The sequence below is a fragment of the Grus americana genome, chromosome 7 (assembly GCF_028858705.1).
Source record: "Grus americana isolate bGruAme1 chromosome 7, bGruAme1.mat, whole genome shotgun sequence".
In the NCBI taxonomy this organism is placed as follows: domain Eukaryota; kingdom Metazoa; phylum Chordata; class Aves; order Gruiformes; family Gruidae; genus Grus; species Grus americana.
The window spans coordinates 24812431-24830928 of NC_072858.1; the positions used below are offsets into that span (position 1 = coordinate 24812431).

Sequence of the window (18498 nt, forward strand, 5' to 3'; positions counted from 1 at the left end):
ATTTTAAAGAAAAGGCCCAAGGAGAGGCGGCCACGTGATTGTTAAACAGGGATGTAATTTGAGGCAGTCAATCTAAAAGTAAGAACCAAAACACAGTCTTTGAGCTTCTTCTCCACTGTTAAGTTGTTACAATCTATAAATTCATTAGACAAGGACTGACAGGTAACTGCTGGCATTTTAGTAATCTCATGTTAGAGCTACCTGCACTGCTGTAGTCCCTCTAGATATAATTAGATAAAACAATCATCAATAGTTTAAATTTCCATCTTTAAATATAGCCTGAATGTCAAATTTCAGTTTATAATTACTTATGACATGTTAAATCCTTTGGGATCCAGCCAATGTTGGTATCTGTGGTAAAGGACGTAGTTGTCAATGGATTCATAAATAAAGCTCTTGTACGCTCTCAGAAAGTACATTCAGAGCATGCAAGGTCTTGATACAATATTTCTCCTAATAAATAGAGGTCAAATCTCTAAGTGAAAAACAGAACTTAATATTGGCATTTGAGACATGACCAGAACATCAATGATACATGATACAATGATACAATGATACATTAAGGTAGATGCTTTCTCCACATAGATAAAATATAATTACTACCTTTTATTTTTTTCTTGCAGCAGCTGGATTCTCTAGTTTAAAAAGGTATCTGCTGATGTTCGTCCTGTCACTGGACATACATTGGTATATGGTCTATGAAAGACTTATTCAGCTGTACCTCCTTCATCAGTGATAACTGTGTAGGCCTTCCAGTCTCCACGGCTGTCCTAATCCATTTGATATGATGATATAATGCAGCTGTCATATAACACTATCTCCTTTCTTTCAGAAACAAGACTTCCAAGCCATACATGTAATCTAACCCACAGAAACGATCCCAAGGGATCCACTTGACCTATCAGTGCCTTCCTTCATTTTGTACCATGGATAGACCAGTCCCTTCAGTTATCTGCTCAGTAGGATTACAGTCACTGTCTAAATCACAAGACAATTGTTCTTTCCTTCTCTGAGTATCAGTTCATCATCACTGTGTGTGACAAGCTTGTGTTAAGCTACATGTTAAGCTTACACTTAACTGTTCCTAAACAAGTTTGTGTATGAATCATAGAATGGTTTGGGTTGGAAGGGACCTCAAAGATCATCTAGTTCCAACCCCCCTGCCATGGGCAGGGACACCCTCCATTAGACCAGGCTGCCCAAAGTCTCATCCAACCTGGCCTTGAACACTTCCAGGGATGGGACCTCTACAACTTCTCTGGGCAACCTGTTCCAGTGCCTCACCACCCTCACAGTAAATTTCTTCCTAATAGCTGATCTAAGTCTACTCTCCTTCATCTTAAAGCCATTACCCCTTGTCCTGTCACTACCTGCCCTTGTAAAAAGTCCCAACAATTGTGTTATATTTGTCAGCTGGGACAAAAAGGGGACCTCCTTAAGCCAAACAATCTTTATGATGAAGAACAGAGCGTAAGAGGAGACCAAAACATCTTTCTGCATGTTACTGCTCTTTGCCAAAGGAGGGCAGGGTCCAGCCTGTTCTTTTCTAATTCCACATCTCAGCTGTTTGTGGATTATTTGAGGAGAGGAGGAGACAAATAAAAGGGGAAGATTTGAGAAGATCAGATGGAGCTCTCTACCTGAAAATCGCTCTGTACTTCCCAGAGGTGGAGAAATTTCCTTAGCCTTTCAAACTTTCCACAAGGGCTCAACCTTGCCTAAGTGCATCAGGACCTGGGAGCGGTTTTCTTCATGCAGACCAGAAGCCTGTTCATACTTCACTACTTACAGGCCAATAAATTACTTCTCCAGAAAGTTCCTTTCTTGATAAATCAGTTTGCTCATGTGTTTGCACTATATTATGTAAGAGGAGCCTTGTCATCTTATTGAAATAATAGGACATTGCAGATACCAAGTATTTATGGCTACATTTAATGATTTTAAAGGAAGCAAATTATTGCAGCTCCAGGGCAGCAGTAACTTATGTAGTGACAACTTATACATGTTTTATGTACCTATTTACTTCAATGTTCACTACAAAAAGTATACTTACCATAGCAATGACTGTGTCACCAGATTTCTTTGCTACTTCTGAAATACAAAATACCCATATGCCACCTGAACTGTGATTATTTTCTGCACAAGTACTGAAAGTGGAAGTTGAGGGTGTCACATGCTTACCTAAACAAACAGTAACACACAGATTTACAGAACATTTTATGGCGAAAAGCAATTTGTGCAAGTGGATCTCAGGTCGCTAGCATCCCTAGTATTGTAAATCTGTTGCCACTAAGCTGAAAGAAAAGCTTCACTGGCTCCACTAGTGTATACTTAACCTTTAGTCTTCTGTGGAATATTGGTACTTACATACAATATTCCAGGAAAATAATGTGTGGTATTCAGGAAGACATTTTCTCTGATTTTAAGTGTGAACTCATAAACAAAGCCATCTTTTGGCTCTTTACAGCTTGTTAATGTTGTATAAAATAGCATCACAAAAAGTAGTGGGTTTTTCCCCTGCTGCTGCTTCTACTTTAGAAATGGCAAATTTATGAAGTATTTAGGTAGTAAGCTTGTATACCTTGGGGTGCTGCTTACTAACACCAATAGAAATGAGAAGCCAAGTACTAGTTTTCCCATATCAGCATTAACCACTGGGGCAATGGTAGGCTACCCAATGTGACTTGTGACAGTGGGCAAGTAAAAGGTGAAAACTCTTACCACAGATCTAGACTTCTCCTTCTTATAGCTATGTTTGCTCGCGTGGGATAACCTGAATACATATAACAATTGTGAATATGGATAATTGAGGAAAAGCAGTTCATGGGACTGCAGACTTAACCCACCATTTCAGTCATTCTTGTTTAAAAAGACTTGTTTACACAGCAAAGTTAATCTGAACTGAGATAGCACGTTATTTTAAGCACAACAGCTTTAACTCAATTTGTATTGTGTCCATTTGCGGACAATCTTATGCTAGAATAGGAGTGGGTTTTTCCTGTTTAACTTACGTTGAAAATGTCTTTAGTTAAAGAGGAGTGGGGCATGTGAATTATTGAACAAGCATCAACACATGGAGCCAGCCATTAGCAATTCCATGTGAAGATGCAAAAGTAAAATTGATCCACGTTCATGTAATTGTTGATCTCCTCTTCCTCATATTGTGCAGTGTCAGAATTCTTCCCACAAAGAAGGAATCTCACTTTGCTGGGTAAGGAAGTGGACATGGTGCTGTTAGGTGTTAAGTTTATCTCTATGAGCTGTAGAGAAGAGTTAGGAAATTATTTTAGCTGAGAAGTTTGATCCAACCTCCCTAAGTCCTTGAACTGGAGGTGGAGACTGAGTGGTTCAGATTCCAGCTTTATGTAGCAATGCCACCATTTAGACTCTAAATCTGATCAGAGGCTCCCAAAGGAAAATGAAGTCTTAAATTAAAAAGAAGGAAACTTTTTTTCATGGCCTCCATGTTGACTGCATATTGTGTAAAAGGATCAAAAAAACCCTCTTTCATTGTGTTATAATTAGTAATCATTAATACGTAATTCTAACTACTTCAGTTTTTATTTGGATTCTCTCCAATCTCCTATATTTTTTTCTCAGAAAAAAACCCCTCAGTATTTTTATGTTTATCTAGGCAGCAAGTGGAATTTGCGAATAATCCTTTAAGAGCATAGGTTTACTCTTCACCCAAAGATATTTGAACCGACCCTGGACATGTAACTTGCAAAATGAGACGAGTCAATTTGCTGGTGCATGTGCCATGCTTTGGGAGTACCTTAAGCTGTGTGACTCTCTGCACTACCAGCTCAGGTTGTTCTAAGATCTCCGTGATGCTCTGCTGCCTGATGTAAACATGCCCAAAGACTTATATTGTCTCTGACCTTTGCACAGACATAGAGGTACTAGTTCCTATATAATTTACCAGACAGCCTTCAACAGTGACCTATCCATGGTAAGGGTAAGCTCCAGCAAGTCAATGGAGTGTGAGCACCCAGCTTCATGCTGATGGGCAGGTATGGTGGGAAACTTTGTCCAGAAAGCCCCCTCTGTCTGCAGCTTGGGCGGCTGTGTGATAGATTGGGTCACTGTCTATGTCTCTCCACTTTTACCACATACTGCTTTCATACTCAAGAGTGTGTTTGTTCCAGCTGTGATGTTAAAAAGTGTAACTCCATTTACACCTACAAGAATAGTCTGGCCAGAGTGTTTTTTTATCATTACTGGCAAATACACTCAATACAGAAACACGTGCATCTTGTATATGTTTGCAGGTATAATGTACGCTCACGTTTGTTGCCACTGCAACAGACTTAGGAGTAAATCTGCCTCAATTACTGGGTGAAGGCTGTCTTTCTCCTACTAAAATCTGGCATCGAATTCTTGTTCTGTAGCTACTCAAGTATTATATTTCTTCTCTGTCCTCTTGCTGGTGCAGCCACCCAGTCTGGGGTGGATCCCATGTGTGTGATGCTCACACACATGCTGCTCTGCTGCCAGAAGCAGAGGACCTAAGTTTTTGTCACATGAGAAGAAACTTGCTGGTACAGTACATTACTAAATGATAGAGGCTCATTTCATGAAATGGGAACACTGCAGGGGAATCTGGCAAGGAAGATGTGTTTATGTAACTGAATTGAGTGTTGCAACTGCCATCACTTAGTTCCCTTGGCTGCAGCGAGCGAGTTGTGAGAGAAAAACAATCCAAACAGAGATCTTCAGACACTGAGGGCAGCTCTAATTACATACAAATAATTAATAAAAATGAAATGCAATATTATTAGAAAATACAAATACCATTAATTTTCTTACATAATCATGTGTACCGAGCTCGTTGATAGGGACAGAAACACCCAGGCTTTTGCACTTTTATTTGAAGTGCATTTTCTTTAGGTGTCTTCAGCACATTCTGATATCCCAGGGAGATTCATGACACAAGAGTAATTGCACATAATGTAAACAAGATCTGCATTAGTTGGCTCTTTTACTCAGAATCCCTTTCCAAGTCCAGATGTGTGGTGTGTAAATGTTAGGAGAACAGAGTCCTTATGAAGTCGCTTTATCAAATGCAGCTAGTCTTCCAGCAAAACGGAGAAAATATAAATTAGAGCTCAAGACCTTGGTCAAATCTGGTGCATAAAATTTTATGGTTATATTTAATGTTCCATATGTGCTTTGGACAAGTGCCATGTTTGTAAAGAACTGCTTCAATATTATTTTTAAAAAGTGACACTTTTAACACAGTATCCTCTGCAAACTGTTCACTGCTCGCCATGTAAGCCAGCCAGACTCCAAATAAACTGTTTGTTTTCATGGTCTAAACCTAAGAGCAAAATGCCTTTTAGAGCATGACAGTTTTCAAAACATGGCATAGTAGATGTCATATGTGACTTTTCGAAGCATAATTCAGAAGAGTTGATTAACTTGACTGAAAGAGGAGAGTGTATGATATAAAAATCCAACAAGAGATGAGGAATTAGGAAGACGTATACATGTCTGCTAGTGCTGAATATCTGTTCTAGCTTGTTGTTTATAACATCATTACATTTAACTATAATATACGAGCACTACATTCTTCCTAGCTCTTTCAGGAAAAGCAAACCTCAAACCAAGGAGATTCTACAAATTTGTGTCACTTTTCAGAGGTCCTAGCCTATTTTTTTTTTCTTCATTTCCCTAAATCCCTAAATAGCTGTCTTTTAAAAAAGCTTCTAATGCAGCATCTGGTGTGCTGTTATTGCCACTACTTTTGCTCTGAAAGCATAGCACTACTGTTTTAGAATGTTCCCGTTCATTTGTTGTCTGGTATTTGGCCAAAAATTTTATTACTAATATAAGAGAAAGAAGTAAATTTTCAAGAACCCAAATTGGAATGCAGTCTGAACAAAAGAACAGCACTGCTTTGACCCTACAGCTCTTTTCAAATTTTGCATAAAATGGAAGAGACGCAACGTCTTGGAAGAAATAACAGGAATTCTCTGTGTTGGAAAGTGTGAGGCAAACTAAATAGATTGAAATAACTTCTGTTATATTTAAACACAAATATAATGCTACAGGCAGAGAAAAAAAGATTATTTACACTTCTAAGCACTCAGGAGGTGTGAGAAATCTGTAGTGAAGGGCTTGAGCAAGTACTTAGCTAAAAATAACCTGTCCAAACTGAATTACTACTACTATTACTATGACTACTAATTTCAGCTTCAGAATAATTTGCAGTCTTACATGTGTCATGTAATAAAATAATAAAAGTATCAGGTGCAATTTCAGGTTCATTTGCAATATGCCAACATATACTAAGCATATAGTAATGGTTACAAATATATAAATGTATATTAAAATATAATGTCAATCTGTTATCTCAGTAATTAAAAAATAGTTGTGAGACAAATCCTAAAATATATGTAGCATTTTAAAGACACAGAAGTAGAGGTTAAAGTGGTAACTGTTCTGAAATATAGCTGAAGATTAAAAAATGTTCTTTGAGTCTGGGAGTATGTGGAGAACGTGCATATGGTAGAATCAGAGATGGCAAGTTTTTTTATATGCTTACGTACAAAATCTATAAAACATTATTGCTTGAAACCTATGATACATTTTTATGATCCTTTAGAATATGCAACTGGTGCCACTAGGAGAGTGTCCTTGCTTAGCAGAGATTTAGAGAACTGCTCTTGTAAAAAGAGCACAGTTGAAACTCAAAGTTTTCTGTTACTCAAATGTAGACCAAATCTTTCATTTCTCTTCTGTGTGGACTGAGTCCAAATTTTACTTTTCAACTTGGTTTTAAAAGTTATCCCTGTGAATTTATGAACTGAAGAACAATAGTACATAGCAAATTGTGCAACAATCTCTGCCATTGTACTGTAGGAAAAATGTATTTGCATTTTAATATTTTATAGCTAGTGAATGTATCAAATGATATTTTTAAGAGAGAATAGATAATTATTTATTGCAACTATATTAACAAGGTAAAATTACTTCATAGTAACAAAAAGATACACCAGTACTATTTAACACAAATGGTGATGTAACCAGTATATCTCAAACAATAGCTGTAGGTCTTCATAACCTTCAAGTGCTCAGAAAACTTGAAAGTGACGATAAGTTGTGGTATTTTAATGGCTGTGATTCCATTGCAGGCAGGTTTTTTTTTCCCTAGTTAGAGGTCTAGTGAATAAAAATGCTTGTGAAAACCATTGATTTCACCAGGAACAGTTTGGAGAATGGGTGTATGTAGAAGACTGAAATACAGAAGGTTTCAGAGGGGGAGATCACCTTTGTTTTGTCATGAGCGATATATGCGTTTGGGAAAGTCATGTGTATGTGTGTGCATATATGGGTACATAAACTTGGTTTAACAGGGAAGGCAAATGAATGACAGACAATTCGTATCAGTATTACTGCTACATATCTAGTGCATCTTAGAGCAAATGATCACACTGAAAAAAGGGGTTTGCGTACAGTTATCCATGTAATAATGCATTGCTAAACTATGCACTTTTAACAGATAAGTTGTTGTCATAATTATGCTGTTAGGTATTAGGTGAAAGATTACTGATCTTTGATGCAGGATTGTAGTTTTCCATAATTAAATCATTTAATTTTGAATTTTTTTCTGTAGGAATTCATGCATATTCATACATCATTTTATATTCTTTTTTGCATCTTACTCTTTATCATTTTCCTTTTTTTGGTGAGTGTGGTGTCTTAAAAGTAGAAAGGAGTGCTGAGAAAGCATATAGTTTGCTTTCTGTCATAGGAATTCTGAACCCCACTTCTTGAAAAAAATTCACTTTCATGTTGGAAAGCATAGTGACAAAACCAGCCAATAGGATAGTTGTGATCTTTTGACCTAAGCTATTTTTAAAGGAGAAAGCAATTACAATGAAATGAGAGTGATTTGAATGCATGAAGCAATTGGTTATAGGTAATTTCAATGTCTGCTGTCAAGCATATTATAACCCACATGAAATAGGTAAAGTTCAGTGGTCAAGACATTAGTGGACTTCCATGATTTCTTCATCTTTGGTGTGCTGTACTGATGATAACAGTCCTTTGGCCAGCAGAAGCTGGATGGGGTGTTTTTCTGAGTCTCTGAGAGATACTGTTTATTTGTCAGAGCAGTTTCTTCTGATACATCCTCACCTGCTGCATGGTTATGGTTAGTTGCTTGGCTTCTTTAGCTGTTGGTTTTCCATCCTAACAGTCATCTAACTTGTCTGCTTATATCAATAAGTCTTTGATAAAGTCTTTCCCTGTCTGCCTAGTCCCAGTATGGATTTTATCCCATGCTTGCAGTCAGTAGCTACTATCTTAATGCAAAGTATAGTATCAAATTTCAAAGACTTTGATAGACTACAGAAATGGGCCAATGGGAATCTCATGAAGTTTGACAAATTAAAATGGAAGGTACTCTTACCTGGGGAGGAATGTTGGTCCCAGGAACTGGCTGCGAACCAGTTGGGTGGAAAGCAGCTTTGCAAAAAAAAGGACCTCAGAATCCCAGTTAAAAAAAAAAAAAGGATTTGAGCCAGCAATGTGCCCTCACAGTACAGAAGGCCAACAGCATTCTGGGCACTGCCAGCAGGTGGAGGGCAGTGATCCTTCCCTTCCACTCAGAAGTGGTGAGACGCATCTGGAGTGCTGGGTCCAGTTCTGGGCTCCCCAGCACGAGAAAGACATAGACTTACTGGAGTGATACCAGCAAAGGGCCACAAAGATGACTGAGGGTTTGGAACATCTGTCGTATGAGGAGAGGAGACCAAGAGCCTCAAGAAGATGTTATCAATGCGTATAAATTCCTAATGAGAGGTAGTAAATAAGATGGAACCAGGCTCTTCACAGTGGTGTCCAGTGACAGAACAAGAAGCAGCAGGCACAAATTCAACTACAGGAAATTCCACTTAAGCATAAGAAAAAACCTTTACTGTGAGGGCGGTCAAATGCTCAACAGATTTCCCAGAGAGGCTGTGGAGTCTCCATCCTTGGAGATATTCAAAACCCAACAGTCCTGAGCAACCTGCTGTAGCTGACCCTGCTTGAGGAGTGTTGTTGGACTGGATGATGCTCAGTGGCCCCTTCTAACCTCAACCACTCTGTGATTTTTGTAATACCTCTTTAAAATATGTTGGAATTTGTAATCCCTCTAATTTCATTACTTGACTTTTCTTTCAGTCCCTGCCCTGAGCTCATCAGGTTGGCTTCTCTTAGAAAAAGGAACAAACATACCAAAAAACCCCTCATCCTCAAACACTTAATGGTCAGAAGCAGGTAAATACTAACTTTTATAGATTTAAAAAAAATAGTGCAAGAAATTAGCAACTTGTCCAAGATGATAAATAGTGCCTTAGTCACATCTGGAATTAGAGCTCATGTTCTTCAGTCAGGACCACAGTGACCTAACCGTGGTCAGACTGAAATTTTGTTTTTCCATGCAATGACCATGTTGTGAGAGCGAGCCACTAGTACAGACTTAAGAACTAGGTTTTTCCTGCCATAAAGTAGCTGCAGTAGCCTAAACTGAAAATAAAAGAAAAAAATTGTATCTTGAATATTCATATCTTGAACATACATAAATTTATCATCAAATTAGCATTAAATAGCATAACAAACTCCAATAAGACTCTTTACGTCACATAGGTTCAAACTTCGTTGAAAGGGTAAAATATGTAATATTAAGATCAGTTAAAAAGTTAGTGTTATTGCTGGAGGTTGCAATGAACAATTTTATTTTCTTGCTAGAGTTAACAAGCAGTGCAAGCCTAGCACATGGAGAGTTATGTGATGATTGCTCTTTACAGGGTTCCCAATACCATAGCCTTAGTTATAATTCTAAATGGCTGTGCATGACATCATACCGAACAAGGTATATAAAACAACTCAATTTCACTGCTAAAAATGTGTTAACCTTTTAGCTGGACTAGAGACAAGTCCTGCTGGATCCCAGCACTTTTAGCACAGTATCTGATTATTCTCTTCATCTGAAATTGCTAGATGAGAATATCTTGTCAGTGATTTCAGGCTAGTCTGAGTGGTTGCAATCATAGAAGGCCTTGTTGAAAATGATGCAATCTTTTATTTCTGTTTGTCATCCTTCAGCCAGAAACTTGGCACTAAGAACATCCAATAAGCAGTATTAAAGACTTCAAAAGACCCCGCACATCTTTTATTTTTTATATGTGTATAAAACTCTTCTAGCTATTAAATTAATGTTAAGATTTTTTTTTATTATTTTTATTACGTTCTCCTGATTCTTCCTGATAATTAAGGGGTCTTTTTTTTCCTTCTCCCTCTTTTCTGATCATGATGCATCTATTTTTAAGATAGACACCGACATATTTGTATAGCAAGGCAGTGTAAGAAAGTATCATTCACTAATTTGATGCTTATAATGTGTGAGGAGAGATGCAGAGTCATAGGTAGTTCAGTTCTTTAGGTAAGGTTGTAAGGTAGAGATATAAGTAATAGTGCTTTATCCATCATAAAATTTCAAAATGGCTCAGAGGCATCTCACTGCTGCAGCTGTTGCAGACCCTGTAATGGCATTAAGCTCTGACTCGGTGATTTTTTTTCCATAGAAGATTCTAGCAGGAGCTATAGTTCTGGTAATAACCTGAATAGGAAAATAAACAACTTGAATATTAATGAATTGTACGTGATACAGATGCTCCAGGGTGAACCCAAGCAGGACAGGAAATACGTTTCTTTCTCAGTTCTTTTCACACTAGGCTTTTTCAGACAAACCCCTCTGGTACTCTGCCAGAACCCCCTCTGAACATTACAACTTTAACCCCATATGGTATTTATACTTGTTCTGGTTATTCACTTCAACTGATTATTATTATTTTATATTTTCACCTACTGCGTGAAGGCAGTGTAGACATATTTACCAGTATCTTTAGTACTACTGGAGCAAGCTGAAATAATATTTTAGGATATGATATGAACACTTGCTATCCTTTATGAAGAAAAGCAATTTTGGGGTCTGGCACTGCTCATGGGAAAAGTAAAGAGGAAAAAAAAAACCACCTCAGTGCTCCTTTATGATAATCTGCCCATCCAATTGATGCCAGCTGTGCTTTCTTCAGTAATAGCCAGTGAGGGGTAGATACTTGCTCAGATACTCGGTGGTAGATATACTGCTCAGATTCTCAGTGTTGATTCTCAAGCTGTGTGCGGGGTCTGTCCATTCTGTGACCAGCTTCTGTTGATCTCTCAAACACGAGCAGGTGTACGCTACTGACCAAATCAAGGATTTGTCTTCTGTGCTTGTCAAATGAAAATAATATTAGAGCTTTACACCCGTGTAACACATCCCCAAGTATAGCTCAGACTTTATCAGCTGTAGCAGAGTTTCACCATATAGGCATTTGTTTCAGAAAATATGCTGGGTGGTTCTTTTGACTTCTGTTTCTCGAACTCTCATATGACCCATATGAAAGCAACTGTCTCTGGGGGAAAGAAAAGAAAAAAGCAAAAGGGTAAAATCACATTTGCCTCCTGAGCGCCTTTATAAATGGCCATTTTTTAATAACAGCATATGAGCTTGTGTTGCTTTTACACAGGAAAATGTAGTAGTAGTTGACCTTAAAGTAATGCCTGTCTAAATCAGAGTACAATAACATAGAAGGCTGGATAGGACAATCTACAGTGTTTTGAGTAACTGTTGATAACTATTTAGCACTGAGTTGAAGAGGGATGTATGTACCCTACCACTAACCACAATAAACGTACTGTTGGCACTAAAAGTTAGTGATCCAGCTGGAGCTATGTCCTTTAGACTTTCCATCCATTCATTTTAAATAGCAGAATGACAGTGGCCATTTGTTGAAATCATGTTTTCAACTGGTGATCGGATAGTCTTCAGCAGTATCCACCTCTGATTCCTTAGGTAGGCCATGATTATCGTTACCACAGCTTTGACATCACCCCTATTTGCATAGCATGAAAGTAATCATAATTTTTGCATGCTTTTAATTTACCATGTTAAGAACTGTGGATTTGCTATTATGTGTGTGTGTGTATATATGCATCTTGTTTTCTCACTTAAAATTGGGATGGGCAATAAAATCAAGCATAGCTTAAGTTTGGCTTTGTGTAGCATACACAGGAAAGAGTGGTATAAAGGCAGGTTATATTACTGCACGTTTATGGGCTATATTATACCTGGATTTCATATAAGAACACCCCACCGTGTCATGAAGTTAGTGGGTGTATATATGACATCTTTGTTATAATTCAAAGGCAGCAACTGAAAATCCATTGTCCTGTCTGTACCTTAAGACACATTTTCAGGGTCACATTTAGTGTAAACTGCTCCGGAGCTGGAAGAGTGGAAAACATGGCATGGCACAGCTGACTAGCCCTCCTCCTTAAAAACTAGCTTAGCTCCTGCACTGTGATGAGTGTTCTATGAAGGAAATACCAAAAGGAGGGCACATGGTGATCTTGACAGTAGTATTTTTCATGACTTATCTTCTTACAAAAAAAGGAGGGAGATTTTAACAAAAGATGTCTTTTATTGACCTGTGTTCAGAATTACTGGGCACAACAGATACTGCTGAAATCAGAGGTTTTCAGTAGCTATGGAGTACATGAAACTAAGGATATAGCTCTGAAAGCACAGAATTTTATAGGAAAGCTCTTTGTTAGGGACAGAGAAAGATGACAGAAGGGACAGGGAGATAGGAAGGACAAATGTGCCTTCCTAAGGAAAGCTGAACTACGAGTGTTAGTAATTATAATAAAGCAGAATACTTTCATGTCTCTATAGTGCACTGAAACAAATAATACACAAATTTTTGGTTGGTTGTTGGTTTGGTTTATTTTGGTTTAGAAAATTTTACAAGTATGCTGTCCTTTAGGAAATCATTAATAAAAATATCTATTTCAGAAATACAAATCTTCAGCACCTATCTCTAGGAAGGGCGATTGTCAGTGTAAACCAACTTTGATTATTTGAGTCAGTCTTCTGCAGAATGAAGTTGCAGATACTGATGTGCTTCACTTGCATGAAAGTTTTCCCTATATCCCCATTTGTTTATTTGACTTTGTTGTCACCCGTTTCATTTAGATAACAGGGTTTTAATGTTAGAGAAGATTTGTGAAACTGACTTTGTTGCCACAAACAAGGCAATCTGTAGAAAAGCGGGAGAGGATACAAAGACCACCAAGTTATACCAGGATTGGTGATGAACTCATGAGTGGGATGGATAGCACTAAATGACTATACTGAAGAAAAATGGAATTATCTGAGCGAGATAATTGTAGCCTTTAATGTGTTCAAGGAAACAATGTAAATGGAAGAAAACTAACACTTCATACTTCTGAAATGTATGAAAGGAAGGAAATGTTAAAAATGTGATTTTTAGAAGATTGTAGCAGTTTAAAAAGTCTTGTAAGGTACAGCGGTAGAAGTACTATTCAAGTTATAATCAAACATGGTTGGTACCAGTAGGAATGTTTCCACCAAATGCAGGCATTAAGTGGATGATCCCCATAGTCATTTACTGTTTCTCATTAAGTGAGTCCAGTCAAGTTTGCTTTTTTTATTTCTTTTTGTCATTATGCACTCTGACTTATTGCAAGGATCTTCCTCTGCAGTTACACATGCTGTATGTGTGTGTGCAGGTTTAAGGTTATATTGATTCATGGGCTGGGCTGAACCCACTGAGTCACGGTTTTGTTATGCAGAGGAAGAGGATGATGTTCCTAAAAATGTGAACAGGGCTTGTTTTGGGCTTATGTTGCGTAAGTCAGGAAGTTTACAGTTACTGCAATAGGAACTCCCTCAAAACCTGCAAGTAATCCCCCAATTAAAAAAAAGTAAATCAAATCCAGCTGTTTGTTTTGGGGTTTTTTTGGGGGTGGTGCCCCACCCCCCAAGGAAAAATAGAGAATTAGAGAGAGCTGCACAGGGTAATACAGTAATATGTGAGTTTAGGTTATTCTGTGAGATGTTTCCTCTACCAAGAAGGATGGCAGGGGAGGGATTAGCTTCAGTGTCCCCTGCATTTGCTTTCTTGTGTAATTACGGGAAACGCATTCAGTGTGCAAGGGTATCATTGCTGTCCTGCTGTTTTATCATTTCTTTATGAGATAATGTTGATTTCAGCAATGAAATGCAAATTTAGTTTACAGTGCTCCTTTCCTCTGTATAAAGGTTAAAATGCATATTGTAGATAATACTGTTGGTGGTGCTTTTGAAACAGTCTTTGTCAGCTAATTTCAGCAATACATGGTTTTAAATGCTGTTCAGTGCAATTGCATGAATTTTATGTTGGCCTACATGAATTAATTTTAAACCAACATGCATGTTGTTACCATTTTGGCTATAATTTGATCAAGTCATCATAAAACCTTGGTACAGACAAAAAAAATTGGCTGTGTCGAGAATAGTTAATATATAGTGTACCTTCTGTGTGTTATGGCAAACGGAACGTACAATTATTGAAGTCGAACCATCTTAACTCTAATCACAGAATCGTCTAACACAGGGGGCTAACATATACTCCTAGGAAGGTAGATGTTAATGAATTCTGTGTTTGGAAGGTATGTTTCTGTTTACTTAGAAACAAATAGTTTGCCGGTGATAAAAGGGCTCAGAATTTTAACAAGTCCTGTTACAATTAGATTCTAGACAGCTCCATTTACTAAATGCTGGGACTCCAACAGCAATAAAATACATGCAAGAATGGAAACAGTTTTCAGCTAGCAAGCAAGTTCTAACATAACAGCAAGGCCAGTACAAACGGAAGCTGTCTTTTTTTATTATCTCTTTAATTTATCTCGCTTTCCTGTGTAAAGTGCTCACTATTGTGCAAAGAGAGGGTGTGTGTTAACTGTGGTGACATTTTGTTACTCCCATTAAGTAACGCCTTACACAGTTTTTTTTCAACATGACTGTACTCAGGATTCTTTTTTTCCCAAACTGCATGAGCCAAATAATGTTTCGTAACTAATAACAAATCCCATTTCTACTTTAGGTGGTACAGCAATAAATTTGCTGGTGCGGTTAGTAAAAAGATTATTTAGAAAAAGGAGTGTGTGTTCTTTAATATATTTAGTATGAAAGAGTAAAAAGGTGGGGGAGAGGGTTTTATGAAATGAGATGTTTTGTTGTAGACAATAATGGAAAATAGCTCTGAAAATGCTGAGTTGGAGTAATGAATGAATAATGTCTAAAGTTTATCAAAACTGAAAGAACTCCTGATGTGAAATGAAGCCTCCTAAGAAAATTCTGTTCTGTCGCTGTTTTGCTTTGCTGTTGTCGCATGTCACGCATGAACGAAAATGCTGCATTCTCCGGGGAGCGGTAAAGCTTCTGTGTAGGTTGTTTATTTCCTTAATCCCTCCTTCTTCGTGATTTCCAATGTCAGATATAAAATGGAAAGCCTGTAAATATAGTGATTATCATACTGATTATCACCTGCATCAGGGAACGCCCTGGCTGGCCGTTGTAACCCTAGCAGTCTCCACATGTTACAGCCACTTAGATTTTAACCTGACTACTTTATTAGAGACGTGGAGCTCAGTATGAGGTGCCCTAGGGCTGCACAGATGGGGTCTGCTTGTTTCCTGTTCTCACTGTTATTGTGAATAGATACTAAATGTTCTCATCGCTTTTATCTGGTTAATTTACTTTGAACTGTCCCTGGCATTCAGGGCCTGCCTCACATTTCTCACCATTTTGCAAACACCAAACTGTAGTCTCCAAACCTGTGTTTTGAGCTTTATTATCTTTTTTACTGAAGGGCCTTAATTCTTCTTAAAAGGGTGTAATTCTGAGAGAGGCTGATTCTTAGAGGGCTCTAGGCGCAGTCCTTACTGACAGAAGCTGCTGAGGAGTTGCTCTGAGGTTTGGTTGATAGGAGAGAAGAAAATTAAGATTGCTGCTGTTCTTTGGCACGTTCAGACACCCTCAGATTAGAGGTCAACTGCAAGGAAATCTATGATTGTACGCTAGCTGCCATTATTCATGTAGCCGGGCAGCAGACCAGGCTAAAAGATGATGCTCTAACAGGAAAATCCAAAGATGAGATACTTTTTAACAAATGTGCAATCATTTATCCTTTCTTGTGGAAGCGCCAGGTCTTTCAAACCACATGTGCTATGCATGGGTGCCCCAGTACAGAAAATTAAGATGAATTCTCTCGAAGTCTCCCACATAAGGAAATACTACTTAACTAGAACAGTTTTTATTTCACAGATGTAAGAATGTACTGGTGTCCAGTTTCCTGGCCAAACAATAGTTTAGCGCAGATGTTAATGTCCTGCTGCATTGGGACATTAAAGAAATCCCCTCAGGACAGGTCAGCGTAACTTCCGATTTCAATTGCACGACCAAAATCCTGAGGTTAAAGGAGTAATTTGGCTACAGTACGTAATTTTTAGTCCATTTTCTTATTCTCTGCCCCCTTACGACTCCCTTATTTTTCTGATTTTTGCTTTTTGTTTCTGCATCCCGGTCCCGTTTGAGGCTTCCTTGATTGTGTTGCAGTTCATTGTGAGTGCATCGCTTCAGAGTGGAAGCTTGCAGGCTCCTTTTTTCATACGAGCCTAGGCTTTGTTAATCACATGCTGGTTTAGGAAAACACTGCATGATATCTTTGAACCCTACACTCCTTCTTGACAGCCAGGCTAGCAAATGTCATTGACTGTGTGATGTACAAGAAGGAATTCAATTGTAAGTAAATTGTCAAAGTGGCTAACCTTGCCCGCACCCAATTGTCAGGACCATGATTCAGTTTTTCTGTCAACATCAGCTAAGGCTAACCCGGTCAGCCTTATGTTTCTGCAGTGAAGCAGCCTGAGGAGTTGTGCTTTTCAGCTTATCACATTTTATTAACCTCAACTTACTGTTGTTATAATCAATTGTACCCACTTCAAATTCTTATATTGCCCCCAAATTGGCAGATCATATAAGTCCACAAGTATGTATTTTCTGCAGCACTAAAAGCTGTCATAGGGACACTGGACTTAAATGGCTTGGTATGGTAGTTATTTTTGTTCAGTTGGATCAACTCACCATTTTGGCTCAAGACTTCTCCCTCTATTAATATCACTTGGCAAAGATAATCTGGAAGAATGCAAGTAAAAACATAAAGACTGAGGGTTTTCTGCAATATTTGCAATGTTAAAGTAGAAAGTGAATAAGAGAAAAACATTGCTATTGTCTTCTGTCTCCTTGCTTTTATTTCAAAACAGATTTTAATTGCTCCATTTAATATAAATAAGAAATGAGGACATTCTGATACCCTGATGTTTCCTCTGTTCTTTCAGGAAAAGAACATAGTTAAATTGCCTAAAGCAGTGATTAAGACATCAGAGTATTTTAAAATGCTCGTCTGATTCCACCACAAGGGTTTGAACACATTTTGTGATCCTATTTTTTTTAATGCACTGTAGATGACAAATGATTTTTTTAAATGGCTTGATAACCTGTATCCCATGAAGTGCCATACATAAATGGAAATATGATACAATTTCAATTAAAAAATATGTCTGAAGGATGTTTGAAGTAGTGGTTTCCTAGTCAAAGTCCTATCTCCAGAAGTAACTTTCCTCGCCTGGAAAAAACGTATTGTACCTTCTTTATTTGAACTTGTGAAGTGTGTTGACGTTGTGCTGTTGTTGGGCTTGAGGGAAGGAGGGGGAAGCTTTTGGTGCGACTATCAGAATTGAACAACTGTATATGGGTATATTGAGATAATCGTGTAAAAGGAAAACTGGCTGAATGAGTTTCAAAATGTGTTATTTCTTCATTATCTAGCCCTTTATAATTAACTGTTCTTTTTTTTATTATTTCAGGAAGCTGCCACTTTTGCTAGAGAGCAAGGCTTTGAGGTGAGTTAACCCACAATTGCACACTAAACAGATCCTAAAGGTTTTTTTTCTTGCTGATAATGAAGTTCTTTTGGACAATGATTGATGTGCTATTATACTCTCCAAGCCTCGCAGCGGTTGCCATGGAAACTTGGCAGTCGTCATGGTTTCTTTGTTCTGCCAGCTCAGTGTTATGACGCACTCTGCTAGGTCTGCACCCAACATCGCCTACAGATGTTATTTATTGAATTTTGAAAAGCCTCTTGGGAAGCCGAGAGGTTGGGCACGGTTTCAAGCTGCCTCTGCAGATATGGGACCTGTCAGTTTGTTCAGTTAAAAAGCTACCTCATTAGCTGCATTACACTCCATAAGGATTCACTGCTAAAGCAGTGGTGAAGCAAGACTAAATAGTGAAATATAACACCGCTCAAATAACTTAAACCCTGCCATATGTGGATTATCATTATGCAAATGAATTTTAGAAAGGTTGTATATAAAATTGTTAGGTACTGATTAATGTAAACCATGCTTCTACAAACAGCTTCTTTTAGAAGAGGTAGTGTGGAATTTGTGTTTCAAAACATATTTGAGTTGGTGTTTTCCATCTGTGCTCTAAAAATGTATGATCCTCTACTTTCTTGAAGTAAACACTGTTGATTTTACAGTGATTTTCAGAGC

The 18498-nt window shown here is 38.0% G+C and overlaps 1 protein-coding gene across 2 annotated transcripts in view; it reads left to right on the forward strand.

Annotated features, from left to right (window-relative positions):
* Window positions 1-18498, forward strand: part of ADK (adenosine kinase) — a 294428-nt gene that overhangs the window by 227441 nt on the left and 48489 nt on the right. For both annotated transcript variants that reach the window (XM_054832283.1, XM_054832284.1), the window contains exon 8: window positions 17806-17841. In XM_054832283.1, the coding sequence (XP_054688258.1) occupies window positions 17806-17841 (36 nt within the window). The remainder of the gene's footprint in view (window positions 1-17805; window positions 17842-18498) is intronic.